The sequence below is a fragment of the Oncorhynchus clarkii genome, chromosome 1 (genome assembly GCF_045791955.1).
Source record: "Oncorhynchus clarkii lewisi isolate Uvic-CL-2024 chromosome 1, UVic_Ocla_1.0, whole genome shotgun sequence".
Classification (NCBI taxonomy): domain Eukaryota; kingdom Metazoa; phylum Chordata; class Actinopteri; order Salmoniformes; family Salmonidae; genus Oncorhynchus; species Oncorhynchus clarkii.
In genome coordinates, this window is record NC_092147.1 from 70,207,059 (window position 1) to 70,227,058 (window position 20,000).

Here is a 20,000-nt window from a genome sequence, read left to right on the forward strand (position 1 = left end):
AGGAAGGAAAGAGAGAAGGGAGGTGAGCAAAGAGGGACTGAGATGGCTGTATTTGATGATGACCAGCAACCAGTACAAGCACCCAAGCACCTATAACCAGCCAGCCCATCACCTACAACAGAGTCATCTAAAGAGTAATACAATTGACCTGACCCTGATTTCCATCTGTTACATTATATTTATACAATTCACAAAATAACTGAAGGGGATTTGGAACTTATATGCAACATGAAATTCTTGAATTAAATATACAGTAGATGTATTTCCTGATTCTGTCTGTGTGTGTGTGTGTGTGTGTGTGTGTGTGTGTGTGTGTGTGTGTGTGTGTGTGTGTGTGTGTGTGTGTGTGTGTGTGTGTGTGTGTGTGTGTGTGTGTGTGTGTGTGTGTGTGTGTGTGTAGGCAGTATCCTTGGACAGGTCCCTGTATGCTAGATGACAGATGGATGGAGAGATGGAGACAGACTGAGAGAGGAGAGTAATAAAGGAGAGACGATAATTTAAGAAGCAGGCATGCATATCTGAAACTGGCCCTTACACCCTCCTCCACCTCCCTCTCTTTTTCCTGTGCGCCACGCTCACCAGCTCTCCATTTTTCTTTTTCTCCTCATTTCCTCTCCCTCTGCTAGACAATCAATTTCCGCCCCTGGCGTGGCAGAATCCATCCCCTCCCCTCCCAGCCCCCCTTCACCGCGCTGGTCAGGCGACTGAGGCTGACCTTTTCACCGATTCCTGTTATTAGAGAAACTGACATTCAAACCCCCGAGCCCCCAGGACACTGTAAGACGGCCGCACACGCACGCGCACACCAAACCCCTCTATCACCCATACCCCTACCACCCCACCCACATACCCCCACTACCGCCACCATATACCCCCTTCACACATACACACATCCACATACCCCCAATTTAAGTCATTCACTGACAACAAACAAGATGAATCCATTGATATGACCGTCCTTGGTAACACTGGTCCTCATGCGCCAGTAGTGTCTGCTAGTTTTCTCTTCTCCTTCTGGTTCTGATTAATTTAAGTCCGTGATTGCTCAGATAATGGAACTTACTTAGTTCCCATGGTCTGAATCAGTCACTGGTTATCAAGGGTCAGAGGCAGTGGAGGCTGTTGAGGGGAGGATGGTTAATAATAAGGGCCTGAATGGAGCAAAGGGAATGGCATCAAACACCTGGAAACCATGTGTTTGATGTATTTAACACCATTCCACTGATTCTGCTCCAGTCGTTACCTCGAGCCCGTTCTCCTCAATTAAGGTGCCACCAACCTCCTGTGGTCAGAAATGCTTATTGAATAGAGCTCCAACACATACATTTATCAGAGTCACAATCAATCCCATTCAACAAAATGTGGGTCAAGTGTTTCAAAGCTTTCTGTGGAGCGTTTGAGTGTACAGACCTGTTCTATGGAATTACATTTTATGCCACACTAAATTCCTCATAAGTTAAACACCACGTTAGCAGAGGGAGGCTGCACCTGTGCTGTACGTGTGTGTGTGTGTGTGTGTGTGTGTGTGTGTGTGTGTGTGTGTGTGTGTGTGTGTTTGTGAAAGCCTGTGTGTGTGTAAAGCGCTGGGGGACAATACACACATGTTGAGTGACACTGCTCCTTTCAGCTTGTTCAAAGGAAAACTTACGTCCACAGATTCTTGAATGAAGGTTTCCCACCAATAGATGTGCTCATTCCTTCCAGAGTATACTGTAGAATAGCTTCTGTCCCAATAGACTTGGACACATCCCCTTAGAAACATAAAACAGAGCGTTGAAGTAAAAATAAATAGAATTATCTTTGGTTGGAGTTTTTAAGTGTTCTCATTAAACAACCATTAGCACTCTGGTTTAATGACCATTTGAGAAGAGAATGAAAGGATGAAAAGGAGGAAGAGAAGGAGATGGAGGGAAAAAGTGAGAAGTGAGAGAAAAATGATTCTAATTTACATATGGGGAAATGTAACTGCTTTTTAATCCCAAACAGGCTGTTTATGCTGTGGCCAGAGCAGAGTCAGGGATGTGTGTGTGTGTGTGTGTGTATGGTTCACGCCATGAACACACACCCTCTCCCCTTCGCCTCAGTGAGTGGTGTCTGTGTGATTCTGGGGGTAATTGTTACCAGTGTGTTAGCGTATCCAGACAAAAGACCTTCCCTATTGTAATCCGCGAGATGAGGTTTTAATAGTAGCACCAATGCGTTGTAATGATAAACCCTTCCCAATCAGCAGTGTCTTTAAACAACAGCACTGAGCAAATAAATACTACAGTACACAGATATGGCTAGAAGTGTGTGTGTGTGTGTGTGTGTGTGTGTGTGTGTGTGTGTGTGTGTGTGTGTGTGTGTGTGTGTGTGTGTGTGTGTGTGTGTGTGTGTGAGGTCTTGCGTGCGGACGTATTTACTTACCTAGAGAGCCTTTCAGCGTCACTCAGCACTCAGATCACTGGCGGGCGAGGTCGATAACAGGTGTGTGTGTGTGTGTGCGTGCGTATGTATGCCGTGTGAGCGTCTGCGTGTGTGTTTGTGCAAACGTGTGGCCCGGCCAGTAGAACAGGTCAAGCATGTGACCAACCGGCGCTCAGGGGCTAAGGGTGTGTGGCATAGAAACGGTCTTCTGGGGAACGGTGAGAAAAGTTTCACCGGGCCAAGTGTGTCTGTGCAAGCATGTGTGTTCATGTGGTGTGTGTGTGTGTGTGAGTGTCTGTTTGGAACACAATGTGCCTGAGGGTATAGGGAAGGAGGGAACATACCAGTTCTTCTCTTTTCTTCACTCTCCTCATCCCTCTCTTCCACTACTCACAAAGCAGAAACCTGGTGACCTGACTTACTTCCTTCCCACCTGTGAAGACAGCAAAATAACAACTACACTGACATACCGTACAGAGGAACAGACTACCGTTGAATAATTAACTATTTTATAGGTATACCCCTATGTCCAATATATGTATGTGGTAAAACATTTTTTTTTTTAAAGATCTAGACATATTTTGTGACACAAAAGGGCTGACATGCAGGGATTGTTGTTCTTGTGTGATCACATAGTATGCAGACTTCAACAAACAGCCCTACACATTGATCCAAGATGGCTACCAAGAACCACAGGGACACAGTTTCCCATGGATGACCAGATTACACACAGGACCTCAAACGACTGGAGCAGCACAGAGGCAGGCGGTGGAGACCACTGATTCTTCACTTAAACTCAGACATGCCATGCCTCCTACTCCCACTCACTAACACACACTCTTTCACACAGTGTTTCAGACGTTTCCTCTTCCCCCCGCTGGGCAACAAAGGTGCACAGTCATGTGAAACCCAATCTGAAGGCCCACAGAACTGACCTGTAACTGCTACTACACACACACACACACACACACACACACACACACACACACACACACACACACGGGAGGGGAGATTGAGAAACTTTGAAGTTGTACATTTCAAGTTAGAATACCTCCCTATCATAGGTCATGGTTAGCTGTGCGTAGAAGGCTTCTGTCGCGTGTGTGAGCGTGTGTGAGCGCGTGTGAGTGTGTGTGTAGGAGTGTGAGCGCGTGTGTGGGAGTGTGAGTGTGTGTGAGCGAGTGTGTGAGTGAGTGTGAGAGCGTATGTGGGTGTGTGAGCGTGAATGTGTGTGTGAGTGTGTGTAAGCGAGTGTGAGAGCGTATGTGGGTGTGTGAGCGTGTGTAAGCGAGTGTGAGGGTGTGTGAGCGGGTGTGTGAGTGTGTGTGGGAGCGCGTGTGTGGGCGAGTGAGCACGTGAGCGCGTGTGTGGGCTTGTGAGTGTGTGAGCGTGAATGTGTGGGTGTGTGCGTGTGTGTGAGCGAGTGTGTGAGTGAGTGTGAGAGCGTATGTGGGTGTGTAACGCCATACCAGTCTGGGGCTGCAAAGCACAGAAGGGTCATCTTTTAAACTTAACACAGAACACAGTGAGTTCTAGACAACACAGATGGTATTACTGCCCTGTTCCCTCCCCTCCACACACACACACACAGCTGAACACACACACACACACACACATTAGGTCAGCTCAGCTGTCCTCATGCATTCCCTCTGTTTTCAGCTTGCTAAGGTGACCCGGCCCCCTCGTCTGTGCAGCTGCAATTAACCCCACCAGCCATGGCTGTGTGTAGTTAAAACATACTCATTCTTTGGAATACGGAGGTTTTATCACACACACACACAGACGCACAAGGACATGTACAAACACAGACACACACAGAGGCTCACAGACATATACAAACACACACGGACATATACAAACACAGACACACACACACACAGATTAGCTCCTGTCTTTTATCCAGCTCTAGCCAGTGGATTTTCCAGTGGCCTGGCCTGGAGGTGAGGCCTCTCTATGGGGTCACAGTAGAAAGATAAGCCCTGGAAAAGACCCAACCATTGAGACATAGCACAGAAGGGTGTACTTTACGGAGTCAGTGTGAAGGCATAGGGGACAGATAGTGTCTGTTTTGTCTACTTCTTGACATGGACACAAGGGGTGTCCAAGAGGTCTCTACGCTGTCTGCATTCCAGTCCCCATTCACTCCTCCCCTGACAATGAATTTGAACTTGAAACACAGATTTAGAGAGGGGGAGTGGTGAAATAAGAGTGGGGGAGTGAGTCGTCGTGATTGTGGTCGTCCCCCCCGTCCCCCCCCTAACCCCACTGTCAACACTCTCTGACCTTTGAACTCTAAACTGGGGGTAGACATCTCCCCCTAACCTCCCCTCTCTGCCCATCCCCCCTCCAACCCTGCAGCAGCCTAGTCTCAACTTTATCTGTGGTGTCAACACCTTGCATTCCTAGGCTCCTTGTCTATCTATAGACTTTAACCTTCCTGGGCTCAGAAAACAGCCTTGGCCAGGACAAGGCCAAAAATGATCAGTCACGCCATCCACAGACAGAAAGAGAGAGGGGGGGGGGGGGGGGGTGCGTGGTCAAGAGAGAGTAAGGATTGAGAGAAAGAGAGAAATAGAGAGAAAAAGAGAAAGAGAGGTGGATAGCCAAAGGAGGAGGAGACAGGGGGTGGGGGATAGGGGAAGAGAGTGAGATCTAGGGAGACAGACAGAGAGCTACAGAGAAGGATTTATGATGAAGTCACACAGTGATGGCCAGTTAAGGCCAGGGGCACTGATAAGGCGCTGAACTTTGAACTTTCCCTCCGTAGCCTGACAAGTCACAATCACACCAAAGAACATGACCCCAAAATACCAGCTGCTACATCAAGATTAACTGACATCCAGTGTTGAACCCAATGGACTGTCATCAACTGAAGACATCAACGATTTCTTGTGTCTGTCCTGCGCCAAAAGCTGAACGTGCTTCACATGTAGCATGGCTGTGTTTTGACTGAATGTGTGTGACACATCGTCTCTGGATTCTACGCCTCCCTCTCGGCTGGATTTGGGCCTTTCTGAGATAGTGGAGGCTATGATTTGCCCATGCTGGTCTTTTTGTGAGTGTTTAACACCTGTTTATTACGTGGGTATTAAATGTTTAATAAGGATGAGGCACAAAATCACAGTAATATCAACAATAGCTATCTTGGGATCAATCTGTCTCATTAATCAAGAATTCCAATATAAATACCATATTGGGAGTGTTCCATTTAAGCACTGATCTAGGATCTGTTTATATTTCCCAATCCTACTGTAGCCTTCACCATTAGCAAGGAAAACACATAACTGACCTTAGATCAGCAGTTAGAGTCAACCTCTTACTTAGCTTTATGTATCTGCCCTGCGTCCATTATTCAGTGGTTGTGTAGAGTAATGGTCAGTGAGTGGCTATTAAGTAGCATTTACTTTGTGTCCATCTCAACTATACCACTGTGGTCAGATTCATACTGTATAGACATGCACAGAATAAGCATGTAGGCTGCTGTACATGGTAGATGCATTTAATTAAAGAAGCCAGGCACTGTAATGTATGCAATACAGCCACAGAGACGCATGCACACAAGCATGCGAGTACGGACACACACAGACAGACACACACGCACGCACGCACGCGCACACACACACGCGCACACACACACACACACACAAACTTTGACCACATTCTATTCAGCAACGCTCCCAGGCCAAATAACAAAACCACAGCCTGTGAAAACACGCTTTCTTCAGTCTTTGGAGAATCTTCAACTGTAAAACACTGGCGGGAGAAACATCCATGGGAGTTTATAGGGACTGTGGGTCATGCTTGTATAGATTTTATAACAGTGACAAATGCATTATGCTTTAAACGTAAACTAGCTTCTGGAGCCCCAGTAAAGCTGCAAAGGCCTGAATGCTTTGTGAGTTTATAACACAATGAATATATCACAGAGGGAGATAGAAAAAATAGAGCTGATTTGTTTTATTTGCCTGGCCGGCTCTGCCAGAGGCCAGTCGCATTGTTCAACAAGGAGAAAAGAGGCGACCGCTGCTGCTATGGCTCCAGGAGCACTGAAAAAGGAGGAAGTAATGTAAAGCTTTGTGGCTCACCCACATGCTCACATGAAACAGGGCCTCAAAACAAGTGGCTGTTGTTTATGAGGAACAAAACACACACTTGTTGTTCTTGTGGAGAATACTTTTTCTAATACACTAAGTGAGCGCTAGTAGATGAACACAGCTGCCAGGTGTCATTGTCTCTCCTACAAGGGGGATCTAATGTTTGAGTTGGAATGGGTGGCGGTTGGTGGAGGCTATTATGATGGATGGATTTTGACAGATGTATTACTTTTCAATAAGTCTGAGTAAACAGGGAGAGGTAATGATATTTAAGTCAACTTTGGTGGGCTGATACATAGAAAGAGTGGTGGTTGCCAGGGCCAGCATCAGCCATAAGCAACATTAGTGGCCGTTTAGGGCCCTCGGCCTCGAGTAGGATCCAATTATTTTTTTTAAATTCAAGAACTTACTGCTGGGAGTCAGAATAGTAGAATACACAAGGTGCAAGTTCAAAATTTGGTTGTGCATCAGCAGTTTTGCTCTTGTTATGTCAGATAACATTTTTTACATTGATAAGTTAGTCTAGCCAGCTATCTAAACTTGTTGTAGCAACCAAATCTCACTTAGGGCCCCCAAAATGCTAGGGCTGGCCCTGGTGGTGGCAGTGACGTTGGGAATGGGGAATAGTTGCAGAAAAGGGAAGGGCGAGAGGGATGGACACTACCAGCACCATGAGTCCCATTGAGGAGTGACATGTACTGTATGTGACATGTATGTGCTCAGAGATAGCGTGAAAACTGTCTGCAGTCACGCCACTAAAGCTGCTACCTACAGACACGCACACACAAACACACACACACACTTACACTGGCTCGGCTATCCTGGCCCGACAGGTTAGGTGACACAACACATGTCACATGACCCTTGTACATCCATTGCTGAGCCTGTCACTCCCCCTCTCCCCCTCAGGGCAAAACAAACCAGTGCAGTGCCAGAGGGAAGGGAAGGGCGAGGAGGAACAGGGGGAGGCATGTGGGAAAGTTCAGCAAGTCCGGGTACAGCTCAAGACTGTATGACCTCATTTAGACACACATGCTGTAGAAGCAGTATGACTGGCTGGGGAGGGCAACCATGACACCAGTATGGTCCCCATTTCATATAGGCATATGCATACTCTAGACAATTGTGACACACAAACACACACACGCATGCATCACAGGAGGTTGCTGAGGGGAGGACGGCTCATAATAATGGCCGGAACGGAGTATATGGAATGGCAAACCCATGGAAACCACGTGTTTGATGTGTTTGATACCATTCCAAGTCTTCCACACACTTGGCCTGCTCCAAACATCTAGCCACATGACGCACAAACAACAGAATTATACTTTCATTTTTTTATTAATTGTTTTTCAATAAAGGGACAAAATGGGTGTGTGAACAGGATAATGCAGACAACTGCCAGAAAACACAGACAGTGGTTTTCCCAATACAACTGAACAGAGACCAGAAACAAAACACAACAAAAAGAGCTAAATTTGTCCAATGACCTTAGGCCACTCTTTAAAAAATGAAGAAATAATATTATAACCAAAAATAAAAATAAAACAAAAAATGATCCATTCCATGCCTCTGTTTTGAACAGAGCATAGGCAATAATAAATAGTAACTCCCATAGTAAAAGATAAAGGTCAAGTTCAAGTTACAACAAACAGCTCTCAGAACAAGAATAGAAAATGCTGATAACAAAATATTCCGCATTGCCATTTACAAAAAAGTCTCAACTCAAGCAGGCTTCTTTCCATCTCCATTTCATTTCCATTTTTAAATATGCTTTGCATATGAAAGTATATCCAATCTAAATATAAAGCACCATTTAGTATTTGGCAATGAAAAAAACCCTGCAAAACATTGATTATTTTTCAAATTCATTTATTTTGACGCTTTTTTTAAATCGATGTACTGCATATGAAGTAAGTTCATTTTTTTTCTTCTTAAGATGTTGGAATGTAGTCAGGTGGGATAGGTGGGAAAGACAGAAGCACAAAACTAAACAGCCCGAAGTCAGCTTGCATTACTGCTTACAGAATGGCAGCAGGGGGAGGAGGTCCAAACCAAACCAAAGAAGATATGTACAACCACCTGTGAAAGCAGGAACCAGCGCGGCGCGGCAGCCATCTTATGGCCCACTGCGCCCAATACGTAATATTTTTTTTATTGGGTTTTCTTTCATTTCTTTAAACATACAAATAATTCGCACTATATTATCCTGCCAAATTAAAAATATATACCGTGGCAGCTTGTTTCTTTTTTCACTACCAAAAAAGGTACGTAAATACCTCTAAAGAGAACAAGCAACAGTTAAAAATACGAGCCTCAATATAAATACTATAGTGCCTACGCTAAGTGAACATTGAATTCAAATACCATTCTAGACATACAGAAAAAAGTAGACCATAAATGTGTTTAAGCATAGGAATTGACATGAGTGTGCATCTTCCTATATGTAAGTTCTCTGTTATATTTTCATATATAATCTTAAGCCTTTCCCCAATGCAAATTTCATTCAACCTGAAGAGCCACGAAGAGCCAAGGCAAAATAAAAAGTCACTGATTTTTTTCCTCCATTCTATATATACTGTGATCGGGTCTTGAACACCACCAAGACGGAGAGGAAAAGAGAAACAACAACAAACTTAAATACAGTTTCCCCTAAAGATAATGACGTGTTATATAAAAAAAAAAATGTCATTTTAATATCTATACCAAAAAAAGAAAACGATTTGTACAAAAAAAAAAGAATCTTGCAGTTTGAGCAGCAAGTTTGTTATCTAGCTGAGGGAGCTTTTACCCAGTCACACCACTGAGTGCTTTGCTGGGATTTCTTGGGGTTAAATAACAATGGTCAGAGGTGAAGGATTAGGGTCAAGGGGTGGGGGGTGGAGTGGCTGGCAACATATCCTGTATTCGTCACTATATAAAACAACGGAATTTTAGTCATCAGTCAGCATTTTAGCAAGTTTTCCCTTAAGCGTATACCTGTAAACTGGGAAAATTGAACAGTGCAATTATAGGACAATTTTGTCCTATAAATGACAGTCTAACTTTAGACTGGACCGCTGTACCGACGTTGTACCAACGTTAGACACTTTTAGAGTATCTGTACAGAGTCTGAGGCAGAGTGACAAGTGCTCTTTCACCATCGACTGGGGTGGATGTCTGCAACTCAACGAGGGAAAAAAATCCTTTCAAGTCAACACAAACAGCAAACAGTACAAAAACAGAAAGTTAATAAAGATCCATCTGCCCTGTATTACAAACCCCTGTATGATTATTTTGTCTCCACCTCCTTTTCAAGAGCCCTGGCATGGGTACAACTGCCATTCTTAAAGATGTTTTTCTTTTAAGTTTAGGCAATTCATAGATGGATAGAACGTTTAACTGTATTGTAAAAAAAAATATGTCAAATTTAAAAAAAGAAGAAAGAAATCCCCCCCCCCCCCAAGCACACCATTCTGTTAGCTTCTAATTATTTGTAACTTTTCTGACTAGCTTGTATTCATTTGAATGTCCTCGTATCGTCTGGTGTGCTGGGAGCTTAGACACTGCCTGCACCCGCACTGATAAATCCAAGCAGCATCATAGGTTTGTGCTACTGCAAATACATGCCAGCTCTCAAGTCCTCAGAGCACTATAAAAGTCCCACGAATTTAGGATTGTACATTACAGAGCATCTTTGTGTTCAGTACCTCCTCCGTACCAGAAATGAAATATACAAACAGTTCAGTTATACACAATACTGCCTGTACCGTGCCTGCTGAAAACCTCACAATTTAAAGATACTATAATACATAGCAGATCATAAGATTATTAACCAATGCAGTTTCAAGATATCAAAGGCACTCTTTTTTTTTTGTTTTACCAAATGATAGTACAAATTCAAATCTTAAATCCTCCTCGTCTTTTTTAAGTCATCCAAAGGCTGGCACTGCTTTACCTTTAGTAATCAAGCCAATTCATAGATGATTTTTTTGAACCCCATAGGGACAGAACATGTTTTAGAAAGATGAAGGTTAAGTGCGATTCCCAGGTCGTCCAGAGAGGGTTAAGCTGAAGACTGTACATGATATGTGGTATGCAGCATGGTCGTTTCATTCTTCTCTTTTCTTTTTTCAAATAAAAACAGAACAAGAAAACAGCAACACATTTTACTCAACAACTAACCAACCAGGGACAATTTCAATTTTTTTTTAATTAGCCAAAACATACCATGCATGCTGTCTAATTATCAAAAATGGGAAAGGATAATCGAAAAAGAAAATAAGTACACAACATGTAAATTATTGCACAAGAGAAAGGCTCGAAGTTTTGCGTCAATGCAATAGTATTGCCCCGATACAGATCATGCATTCAAGGAGTAATGGAAACGGGGTGTGCTGGTCCAGAGCACGTTGTCTTAGCTTCCACCGGACTGGTGAAAGAAGAAGGGGGAATGTACAGGGGACTGGGGAGGGAGGGAGGGCTGATGAAACCCCCACTACTCCGACTTAATTTCGGCACTCAAGGGGCGGTCACTGTGCCATTTTTTCATGTGTTTCTCCAAGGTACTGTACACGCTGAAGGGCATCTGACAGATCTCACACTTGAACACGTCCTTGCCGATCTGCCCGTGTGTCTTCATGTGGCGTGTGAGCTTGCTGCTTTGGGCGCAGGCGTAGTTGCACAGCCCACACTTGTAGGGCCTCTCTCCCGTGTGGCTGCGCCGGTGCACCGTCAGGTTGCTGCAGTTCTTAAAAATCTTGCCACAGTACTCACAGGTGTCGCTGCGGCGGCTGCTGTCCTTGGAGCCAGGTCGAGTCAGCGGAGCCCCAAGGTGGGGCGTGCTCCCCCCGCTCCCCGTCCCGCTGCGGCCCGACACCCCCCCATCCAGTTCCCCAGGAGGGGTGGAGAAGCGCAGGCTGCCGTTCTCCGACGAGTGCTCTGAGGGAGAAGAGGCAAAGGGCGATTGTCTGGAGTCCCCTGGGAAGTTCAGAAAGGGGTCCTTGAATTGTCGGGAGGCAGCGTATCCGGCCAGCCACTGGGAGTAGACGTTTTCTGTGTTGGGGATGGTGGGTGTAGGTAGGTCAAACTCCTTCTCCAGCTTGATGCGTTTGGAGAAGGGGCTGAGGGGGCTGGGGCTGCCGAGGAGCAGCTTCTTGGAGAGGCCCACCGAGGCAGCTTCGCTGGGGGATGTGCCACGCCCGTTGATGGCCACAGCCGATATGCAGCCCCCCTCACCGCGGTCCGACTCCAGCGCTGAATCCTTGTCACACATCTGCCGTTGTGTGTGCTCGCGGTTTTGGTGGTGGTGTGTGTGGTTTTCTTGGCCCAGCGCACTGCGCTTGTGTGCGTGAAATGCTTCGCTGAAGTGCTGCATGCTGGCCGCCAACCCCATGCCCTGAATCACCTCAGGCAGCGAGCGAGGGATGGTACCCTCCTCTCCTCCTACCAGACGACCCACAACCTCCCCGTTCCCAATGCTGCCGTTGTTCTCATGGTGCCGCGCTGCCTCCAGACTCAAGCTGAAGTGGTAGCTGTTGTTGTTCCTCCTAGCTCCATCCACTTTCTCTTCTTCCTCCTCCTCCCCCTCCTCTTCCTCCTCTTCCCCCTCTTCTTCTTCTTCCTCCTCTTCCTCCTCCTCCTCTTCTTCCTCCTCCTCCCCATTCTCCCGGCGCAAGCGGTTGTTCTCACTCTTAAGCTTGGCCACCACTGACTTGAGGGCGCTGCTGGCGCTGCCCATTCGCTCGCTGGTGCCCGGCTCGGGTGAGGAGGCTGCAGAGAGTCCATCTTCTGACTTTTCGGCGTTGGGCGAGCCCGACTTGTGCATATGTGTCTTCATGTGGCGCTTGAGTTTGCTGGCCTGGGTGCAGGCGTGGTCACACAGACTGCACTTGTAGGGCTTCTCGCCCGTGTGGCTGCGCCGGTGCACGATGAGATTACTCTGGAACTTGAAGCTCTTGCCGCAGAACTCGCACGACTTGGTCTTCAGAGGAGTGGAAGGCTGGGGGCCCGAGGAGGGCAGCGGGGTGCTGGGGGTGGTATGAGAACCCGAAGGGGACTGCATGGAGGGAGGAAGGGGAGGGGGTGTGGACAGGTAGGGAGGCTTGCCTCCCCCGCCACATCCTCCACCGGACTGGAATGGTTGGAGCAGCCGTTGCATAGGGCTGGGCCGGTTGGGAGAGTGGGGGGGAGTGGACCCTGAGGTGTTGCCCGCCAGCTCCCTCAGCCGGCGGGAGAAGTCCATGGCCGATGAGGGGTCCAGGGGCATGGGAGGGTTGAGGCGCAGCACCCTGTCGAAGGCACTCGGATGGTGGGCTGCCAGCGCTAGCTCCTCTGGGCTCAGGTGGTGGGGGTCCAGGTGGTGGCGCGGAGGGGGGCTGAAGAGCGGCGGCGTTGGGGGGAAACGCTGCTGTCCACCCACTCCGTCCCGGCCCCCCGAGCCTGGTCCTGGGATGCGGAGGAGGCTGAAGGGGCTGGCCTCGGAGGGCAGGTGGAGGCCGTGGAGGGGGGGCTGTGAGGGGCAGTCTGCACCCCCGCCCAGGGAGGAGGGTCTGCCCATACGGGGGGTGAGGGGGCTGCCATGGCCGTGTTCGCTCTCCAGGTAGATGCGGAAGCCATGGGTATTCTGGGCGTGCTGGAGCAGGAACCAGGCGCTGCCGTAGGCCTGTTTACAGGTGGTGCAGGTGTAGGTACTGGGCTCTTCCTTACCTGTAGGGGGACAGAGAGGAAATTGGGACACATAGTTAGACTCATGTTCACATGAACATGTTGACTCATGTTCACATCAATCAATTAATTAAATAATATACATTATTGATGACCAAAGGAAATAAGTTAAGAGTTCAGCTCCATTCAGCTGTGCTGCATTTGACTCGTGCTTGACTGTCTTATGGATCAAATATATTTTTAGAAAGCCTCTAAAAATGGGGGGGGTCACAGCTTCCTCTAGCCTGCCATGGGACACTGTTATCCCGGCTGACTGTGAGCAGCCTCTCAGCTTGCTACAAAGCAAACAATGACCGCTGTCTCTGCAGAGAACACACTCCGCAGAAAACCCACTCCCATTGATGTACAGAAATAACCCCTAACCCGAGAAACACAACCCCACTAAGCATAGCAGAGACCACTACAGTACTAAGGAGGACTAAGAAGTGTATGCCTCTAATTTTGGATTTGTTATTTTAAGAAGTCACATCAACACAGACAGTATAACTGTGTTATAATCCTTTACTCTGAATGGTGGTGCACACACACACACACACACACACACACACACACACACACACACAAAGAAAAGCCTCTTGCGGTGCATAAATAGAACTGCCCTCTCAATCCCGGCCCAGTGAAGTAGTCCGCCGCTTGTGACAGCAAAGGAACATTTAAATCAATAATTGACTTTGAATGGCTCTCTGACAATGACCTGTGGTCTGCTTCACAATGCATGTGTAATCTCATTAAGGCCAGCCCGCTCCTCCATCAGCTCATTTGCAAGATTAGATCATAAACGGGCCGCCGCTGAAAGCCTTTCAATATGAAACCAGTTATATGGACGCAGACTCATGCACAGTCACACACACAGGCATGTACATGCACGCGCGCACACACACACACACACACACGGATATGAGAAAAATCCAGCACTTATTATCCAATAAAGATTTCTGCTCCACTGCTCTGCTACCCTAAATACACAGATTCTCCTAAATGCCCACACATGCACATACACACACACACGCGCACACACGCACACGCACACACGCAAACGCACGCACACACACACACACACACACACACACACACACACACACACACACACACACAGAAATACAAACATTTAGACAGTAAACAGATGGATGCTGAAATGTGTAACTATAAGCATAGATAGGGATGGTAAAGCACACAATGAGAGTGGGGTGTTTTGTGGTATTTTTCTCTACCTGTCAGTCATTCAGCGCATGTACCCAGGGACCCTCTACAGGCTGGTTCCCTTTCAGAATAATTACTGTAGCACTCTCAGACGACACAGGAGACACAGGGAGACTAGCACAAGCCTCAAACGAGACTAAGGCGAGCATAAAACGAGCCCGAAGAAGTAAGCTCTAACAGGTGAGCATTAGACCATATCATTTCACTAAAAAGGGGAAAATATACAGAAAATGTACGTTTTATTATTTACCAATTAAAATGAGCTATTTGATAGAAATAAAATAGAAAATGGATCCATCTACTTTATTCTCAGATTGACAAGCCAAAATATTTAGCTTCGCAATCATGCCAGACAAGATAAATATCACATTGGCAATAATTATCCAGGATACATTTCCAGATAAAAAGCAATTTTGTGATAAAGGGCTGTATAGTCCATTGACTCAACAGAGGGGTCAGTCACTAAAGCTTCCATACTCATGCTAATGATGTGCAGTAGGAACCCAGAAAATGAGAGACAACACTAAAAGGGATTTATGGTTTACATTCCCGCTTTTATCCTCCCCAACTGCAATTTACTTGCAGATCCAAAAAATGAAGGGTCAACACTGTCAACAAAAAAATCCATCAGTTAGTGTGTGTGTGTGTATCAGTGTGCGTTTGTATCAGTGTGTGTGTGTATCAGTGTGCGTGTGTATCAGTGTGTGTGTGTGTGTGTATCAGTGTGCCGTGTGTCTCAGTGTGCGTTTGTATCAGTGTGCGTGTGTATCAGTGTGCGTGTGTATCAGTGTGCGTGTGTATCAGTGTGTGTGTGTATCAGTGTGCGTGTGTATCAGTGTGTGTGTGTATCAGTGTGCGTGTGTATCAGTGTGTGTGTGTGTGTGTGTGTGTGTGTGTGTGTGTGTGTGTGTGTGTGTGTGTGTGTGTGTGTGTGTGTGTGTGACGGCGTGGGTGTGTGTGTGTGAGGGGAGGTGTCATATTTCCCATTGACACATTTCTTACACAACCTTTTCTCTTCTTTTTGTGGTGGATATACTATATATAGTGTGTGAGGTAGAACGGTGTGCGGAGAGAAATACTTCTCTGCTCTGCGTGTGTGAGCATGTGTGTATGTGAGAGGCTAACAGTTGCTACTGGGTTGTGCGAGGAGGGGGTGAGTGAGTGAAAGGCGTGAGACTCGGCGGTTGGGTAGAATAATCCTGTTAAGACACTCAGACCCCTTTGTGTTCTGTCTGGGTCTAGCTGTCTGAGCACTGGAAGAATTCACACACACACACACACACACACACACACACACACACACACACACACACACACACACACACACACACTTATCTTTCACCACCCACAGATTGGGAAGACAAGCATTAGCTGGTATAATATGGACAATTAGAAAAGTCAAAAATGTCTACTAATTGATGCCACTTTGCAGAGGGTCTAACCCCTATGTATTATATGCGTTTCCATTGAGAATTGTTTCTTCTCACATATACATGTGTTGATGTGCAAGAGCCTTGGAAAAAGTTGAAATGATTGGAAGTGTCTGAAATCTACGCTTCCGAGTGCCCTAACAGCCTGCTTGTAATTCAGCCATTGCTCAGTTCATTGAAGAAGACTGCCCAGAGTTCACGGAATGTGTGAGGGAGAGAGACAGAGACAGACAGAGAGAGAGAGACAGTGTCAGAGACAGAGAGACAGACAGAGAGAGAGACAGATAGACAGAGCGACATAGAGAGAGACAGAAGACTGTAGAGATTGGCAGCAGTGTGTTTAGACTGCAGAGGGAGGGAAACAGGATTGAGGGAGAGAGAGAGACACAGAGAGAGACACAGCGAGAGAGAGAGACAGAGAGAGAGACACAGAGAGAGAGACAGAGAGAGACACAGAGAGAGAGAGAGACAGAGAGAGAGACAGAGAGAGAGACACAGAGAGAGAGAGACAGAGAGAGACACAGAGAGAGAGGCAGAGAGAGAGACACAGAGAGAGAGAGACAGAGAGAGACACAGAGAGAGAGAGAGAGAGACAGAGAGAGAGAGAGAGACAGAGAGAGAGACACAGAGAGAGAGACAGAGAGAGAGAGAGACAGAGATAGACACAGAGAGAGAGACACAGAGAGAGAGAGAGAGAGAGAGAGACACAGAGAGAGAGAGAGAGAGAGAGAGACACAGAGAGAGACACAGAGAGAGAGACAGAGAGAGAGACACAGAGAGAGACACAGAGAGAGAGACACAGAGAGAGACACAGAGAGAGACACAGAGAGAGAGACAGAGAGAGAGACACAGAGAGAGACACAGAGAGAGAGACACAGAGAGAGAGACAGAGAGAGAGACAGAGAGAGAGAGAGACAGAGAGAGCAGTAATGTTACATGCTGCCAGCTTTTAACACTGGGAAATGTCCGAGCCATGTAAGCATCAATGAGACATCAGAGAACAAGAGAGGAGGAAGGAGGAAGAGAGAGAGAGAAAGTGAGCTCCCACACACGCACTGTGCCAGATATATACACACATACACCATATTACCCCACATTATACACACACATATACTATATAAACCCACATTATACACACACATACCACATCACCCCACGTTATACACACACAGACACCATATTACCCCACATTATACACACACATATACTATATCACCCCACATTATACACACACATACCACATCACCCCATGTTATACACACGCATACACCACATCACCCCACATTATACACACACATATACTATATCACCCCACATTATACACACACATACCACATCACCCCACGTTATACACACACATACACCATATCACCCCACATTTTACACACACATCTACTATATCACACCACATTATTCACACATATACTATATCACCCCACATTATACACACATACACCATATCAACCCACATTATACACACACACACCATATCAACAGACATTATACACACATACCATATCAACCCACATTTTACACACACATATACCACATCACCCCACATTTTACACACACATCTACTATATCACACCACATTATTCACACATATACACCATATCAACCCACATTATACACACATACACTATATCAACCCACATTATACACCCAAATACACTATATCACCCCACATTATACACACACATACTGCCATCACACATGCTCTAACATAGTACACCCTCCCTACTTCCATGTCAACACACTCACTTCACACACACACACACACACACACACACATGCACGCACACACGCACGCACGCACAAACACACACACCAAAGTATTAAACCTGATTAAAGCCGAGGACACTGCTGAGGCACTTAGGCAGTGTTAGATGTGTGATGGTGGCAAAAAGCTTGGCACACACACAGAGGTGGCACACACACACACACACACACACACAGAGGTGGCACACACACACATACACACACACACACACACACACAGAGGTGGCACACACACACACACACACACACACAGAGGTGGCACACACACACACACACACACAGAAAGTCAGTGAGGTTTGATAGTGAAATATGAGACTGAATGGAAGGAAACGTGTGCTGAAACTTCCCCTGCTTACTGCATCTCTCAAGGGGAATGCACCACTCTGAGCAGATCGCTTTACAGGGCCTAAAATATCTCCACTGTACCAAGCTGTGAAGACACACCCACACACACCATCTAAAACACACCCACACACACCATCTAAAACACACCCACAAACATAAACTAAAACACACCCACACACACCATCTAAAACACACCCAAATAAACCAACTAACACACCCACACCAACTAAAACACACCCTCACACACACACTAAACAGACCCACAAACACGCACACGCACACGCACACACAGACCAAGCTGTAAGACTCACAGTACACTCTTAGAAAAAAGGTGCTATCTAGAACTTAAAAGGGTTCTTCAGCTGTCCCCATATGAGAACCCCTTTGAAGAACCCTTGTTGGTTTCAAATAGAACCAATTGTGGTTCTACGTGGAACCCAACATGGTTTTACCTGGTATCAAGAAGGGTTCATTATTATCATTTTTTCTGTTTTTATATTGAACCCATTCAGAGGAATATGCCTTCCCTGTAAAATAGAAAGGAATTCAGGGAGGGAGAGATAGTAGAGAGGGGACATCTCTGTGTTCCGTCTGGACGGGTGGCAGTGGCAAACAAAGATGTATGCCAGCTTTAAACAGCTTGGGCAGCCTGGGCCCCAGACATGCAACGTCTCCTATTGCTCATCTACCATCTTACCAAGCATACCACCTCTACCTGAACCAATGTCACACACAGACGCACGCACACACACCCAATGCAATGTAAACACACTCCCAACCGTTCCACATGTAATACCCCCCGCCCATTCACATAATATGCAAAACTGCTACCCCCATCCCCCACTCCACACATTACACACACTACACACTGCCCTAACACGCATCACAAACACTGACAAGCAGAACAAACGGCCATTAGACCATTTGGACAGTTCCCTTTGTCCCCTGTTCCCCATCTCTCGTCGCCCTTACTCTCTCTTATTCACTATCTCTCCATCCCCCTTCTCTCTATCTCAGTTTCTTTCAGTCGCTCTCTTGATCCCTCCCTCCAGTGTGAAGCTCCATCTCTCTTAAGCCCACTCCCTTTCTCTCTCTCCCTCTCACTTACCCTTTCTCTCTCTCTTTCTCTCTTTCCCTCTCTTTCCCTCTCTTTCCATCTCGCTCTCCTTCCCTCCTTCTCTGTGTGTTGTTGTGTCCTTGGTTATGCAGTGCAGATTCCACCTCGGTGTGAGATAGCGGTAATTGAGGTAATGGACCATCCCAGAAACAGGATTAGGGAATACAGGAGGAGAAAGGACAATGTGCCCTAATAGAATCTGGGAATTCTATCAGCGGCTTAGAGGCTTTCAAGATCTCCTATTTACACGTGAACGTCACTTCGCCCCTGACCAACTCCGCAAATATATTACCTTCAATTAAAATGGTGTCCTGCAAATGTTCTATAACACTCAATTCTGTGAAAGCAAAAGTTATCCTGATCTTTATCACCATCATAACTAATTCTAGGTCACTAGGTAAAGCCCTCCACTCCGGCATAGTGAGTCTAGTCTGTATTCTGTCGACCCGGCGCAGCTGCTCATGGTCCACAGAAACACACACACGCATCTTTGTCCTGGCCCAGACTCTCAGTGGTGCACCAATTGACTGACCACAAACAAAGCCCTGTTTGACCAACACGTCACAGACAAAGACGGAGAAGGGAAGTCCAGGGAAGAGAGAGTCGGGAGGAATCGCAAGACACCAGCAGAATCTGACATCTCTAGACAATAAGCCTTAATCAATCTATTATACATGCTCACAGAGGAGAGAGAGAGAGAGAGAGAGAGACAGAGAAAGAGAGAGACAGAGACAGAGAGAGAGAGATATAGAGACAGAGACAGAGACATAGACAGAGAGGGAGAGAGAGAGAGAGAGAGAGAGAGAGAGAGAGAGAGAGAGAGAGAGAGAGAGAGAGAGAGAGAAGAGAGAGAGAGAGAGAGAGTGAGAGAGAGAGAGAGAGAGAGAGAGAGAGAGAGAGAGAGAGAGAGACTAAGAAAAAAGA

At 46.5% G+C, this 20,000-nt stretch overlaps 1 protein-coding gene across 1 annotated transcript in view; it reads right to left on the reverse strand.

Moving 5' to 3' along the window:
• Positions 1-10,345: 10,345 nt before the first annotated feature.
• Positions 10,346-20,000, reverse strand: part of LOC139411507 (BCL11 transcription factor A a) — a 45,652-nt gene continuing 35,997 nt past the window's right edge. Inside the window, exon 3 of the mRNA XM_071157971.1 lies at positions 10,346-13,187. Within this exon, the coding sequence (XP_071014072.1) occupies positions 10,978-13,187 (2,210 nt within the window). The 3' untranslated portion in view covers positions 10,346-10,977. The remainder of the gene's footprint in view (positions 13,188-20,000) is intronic.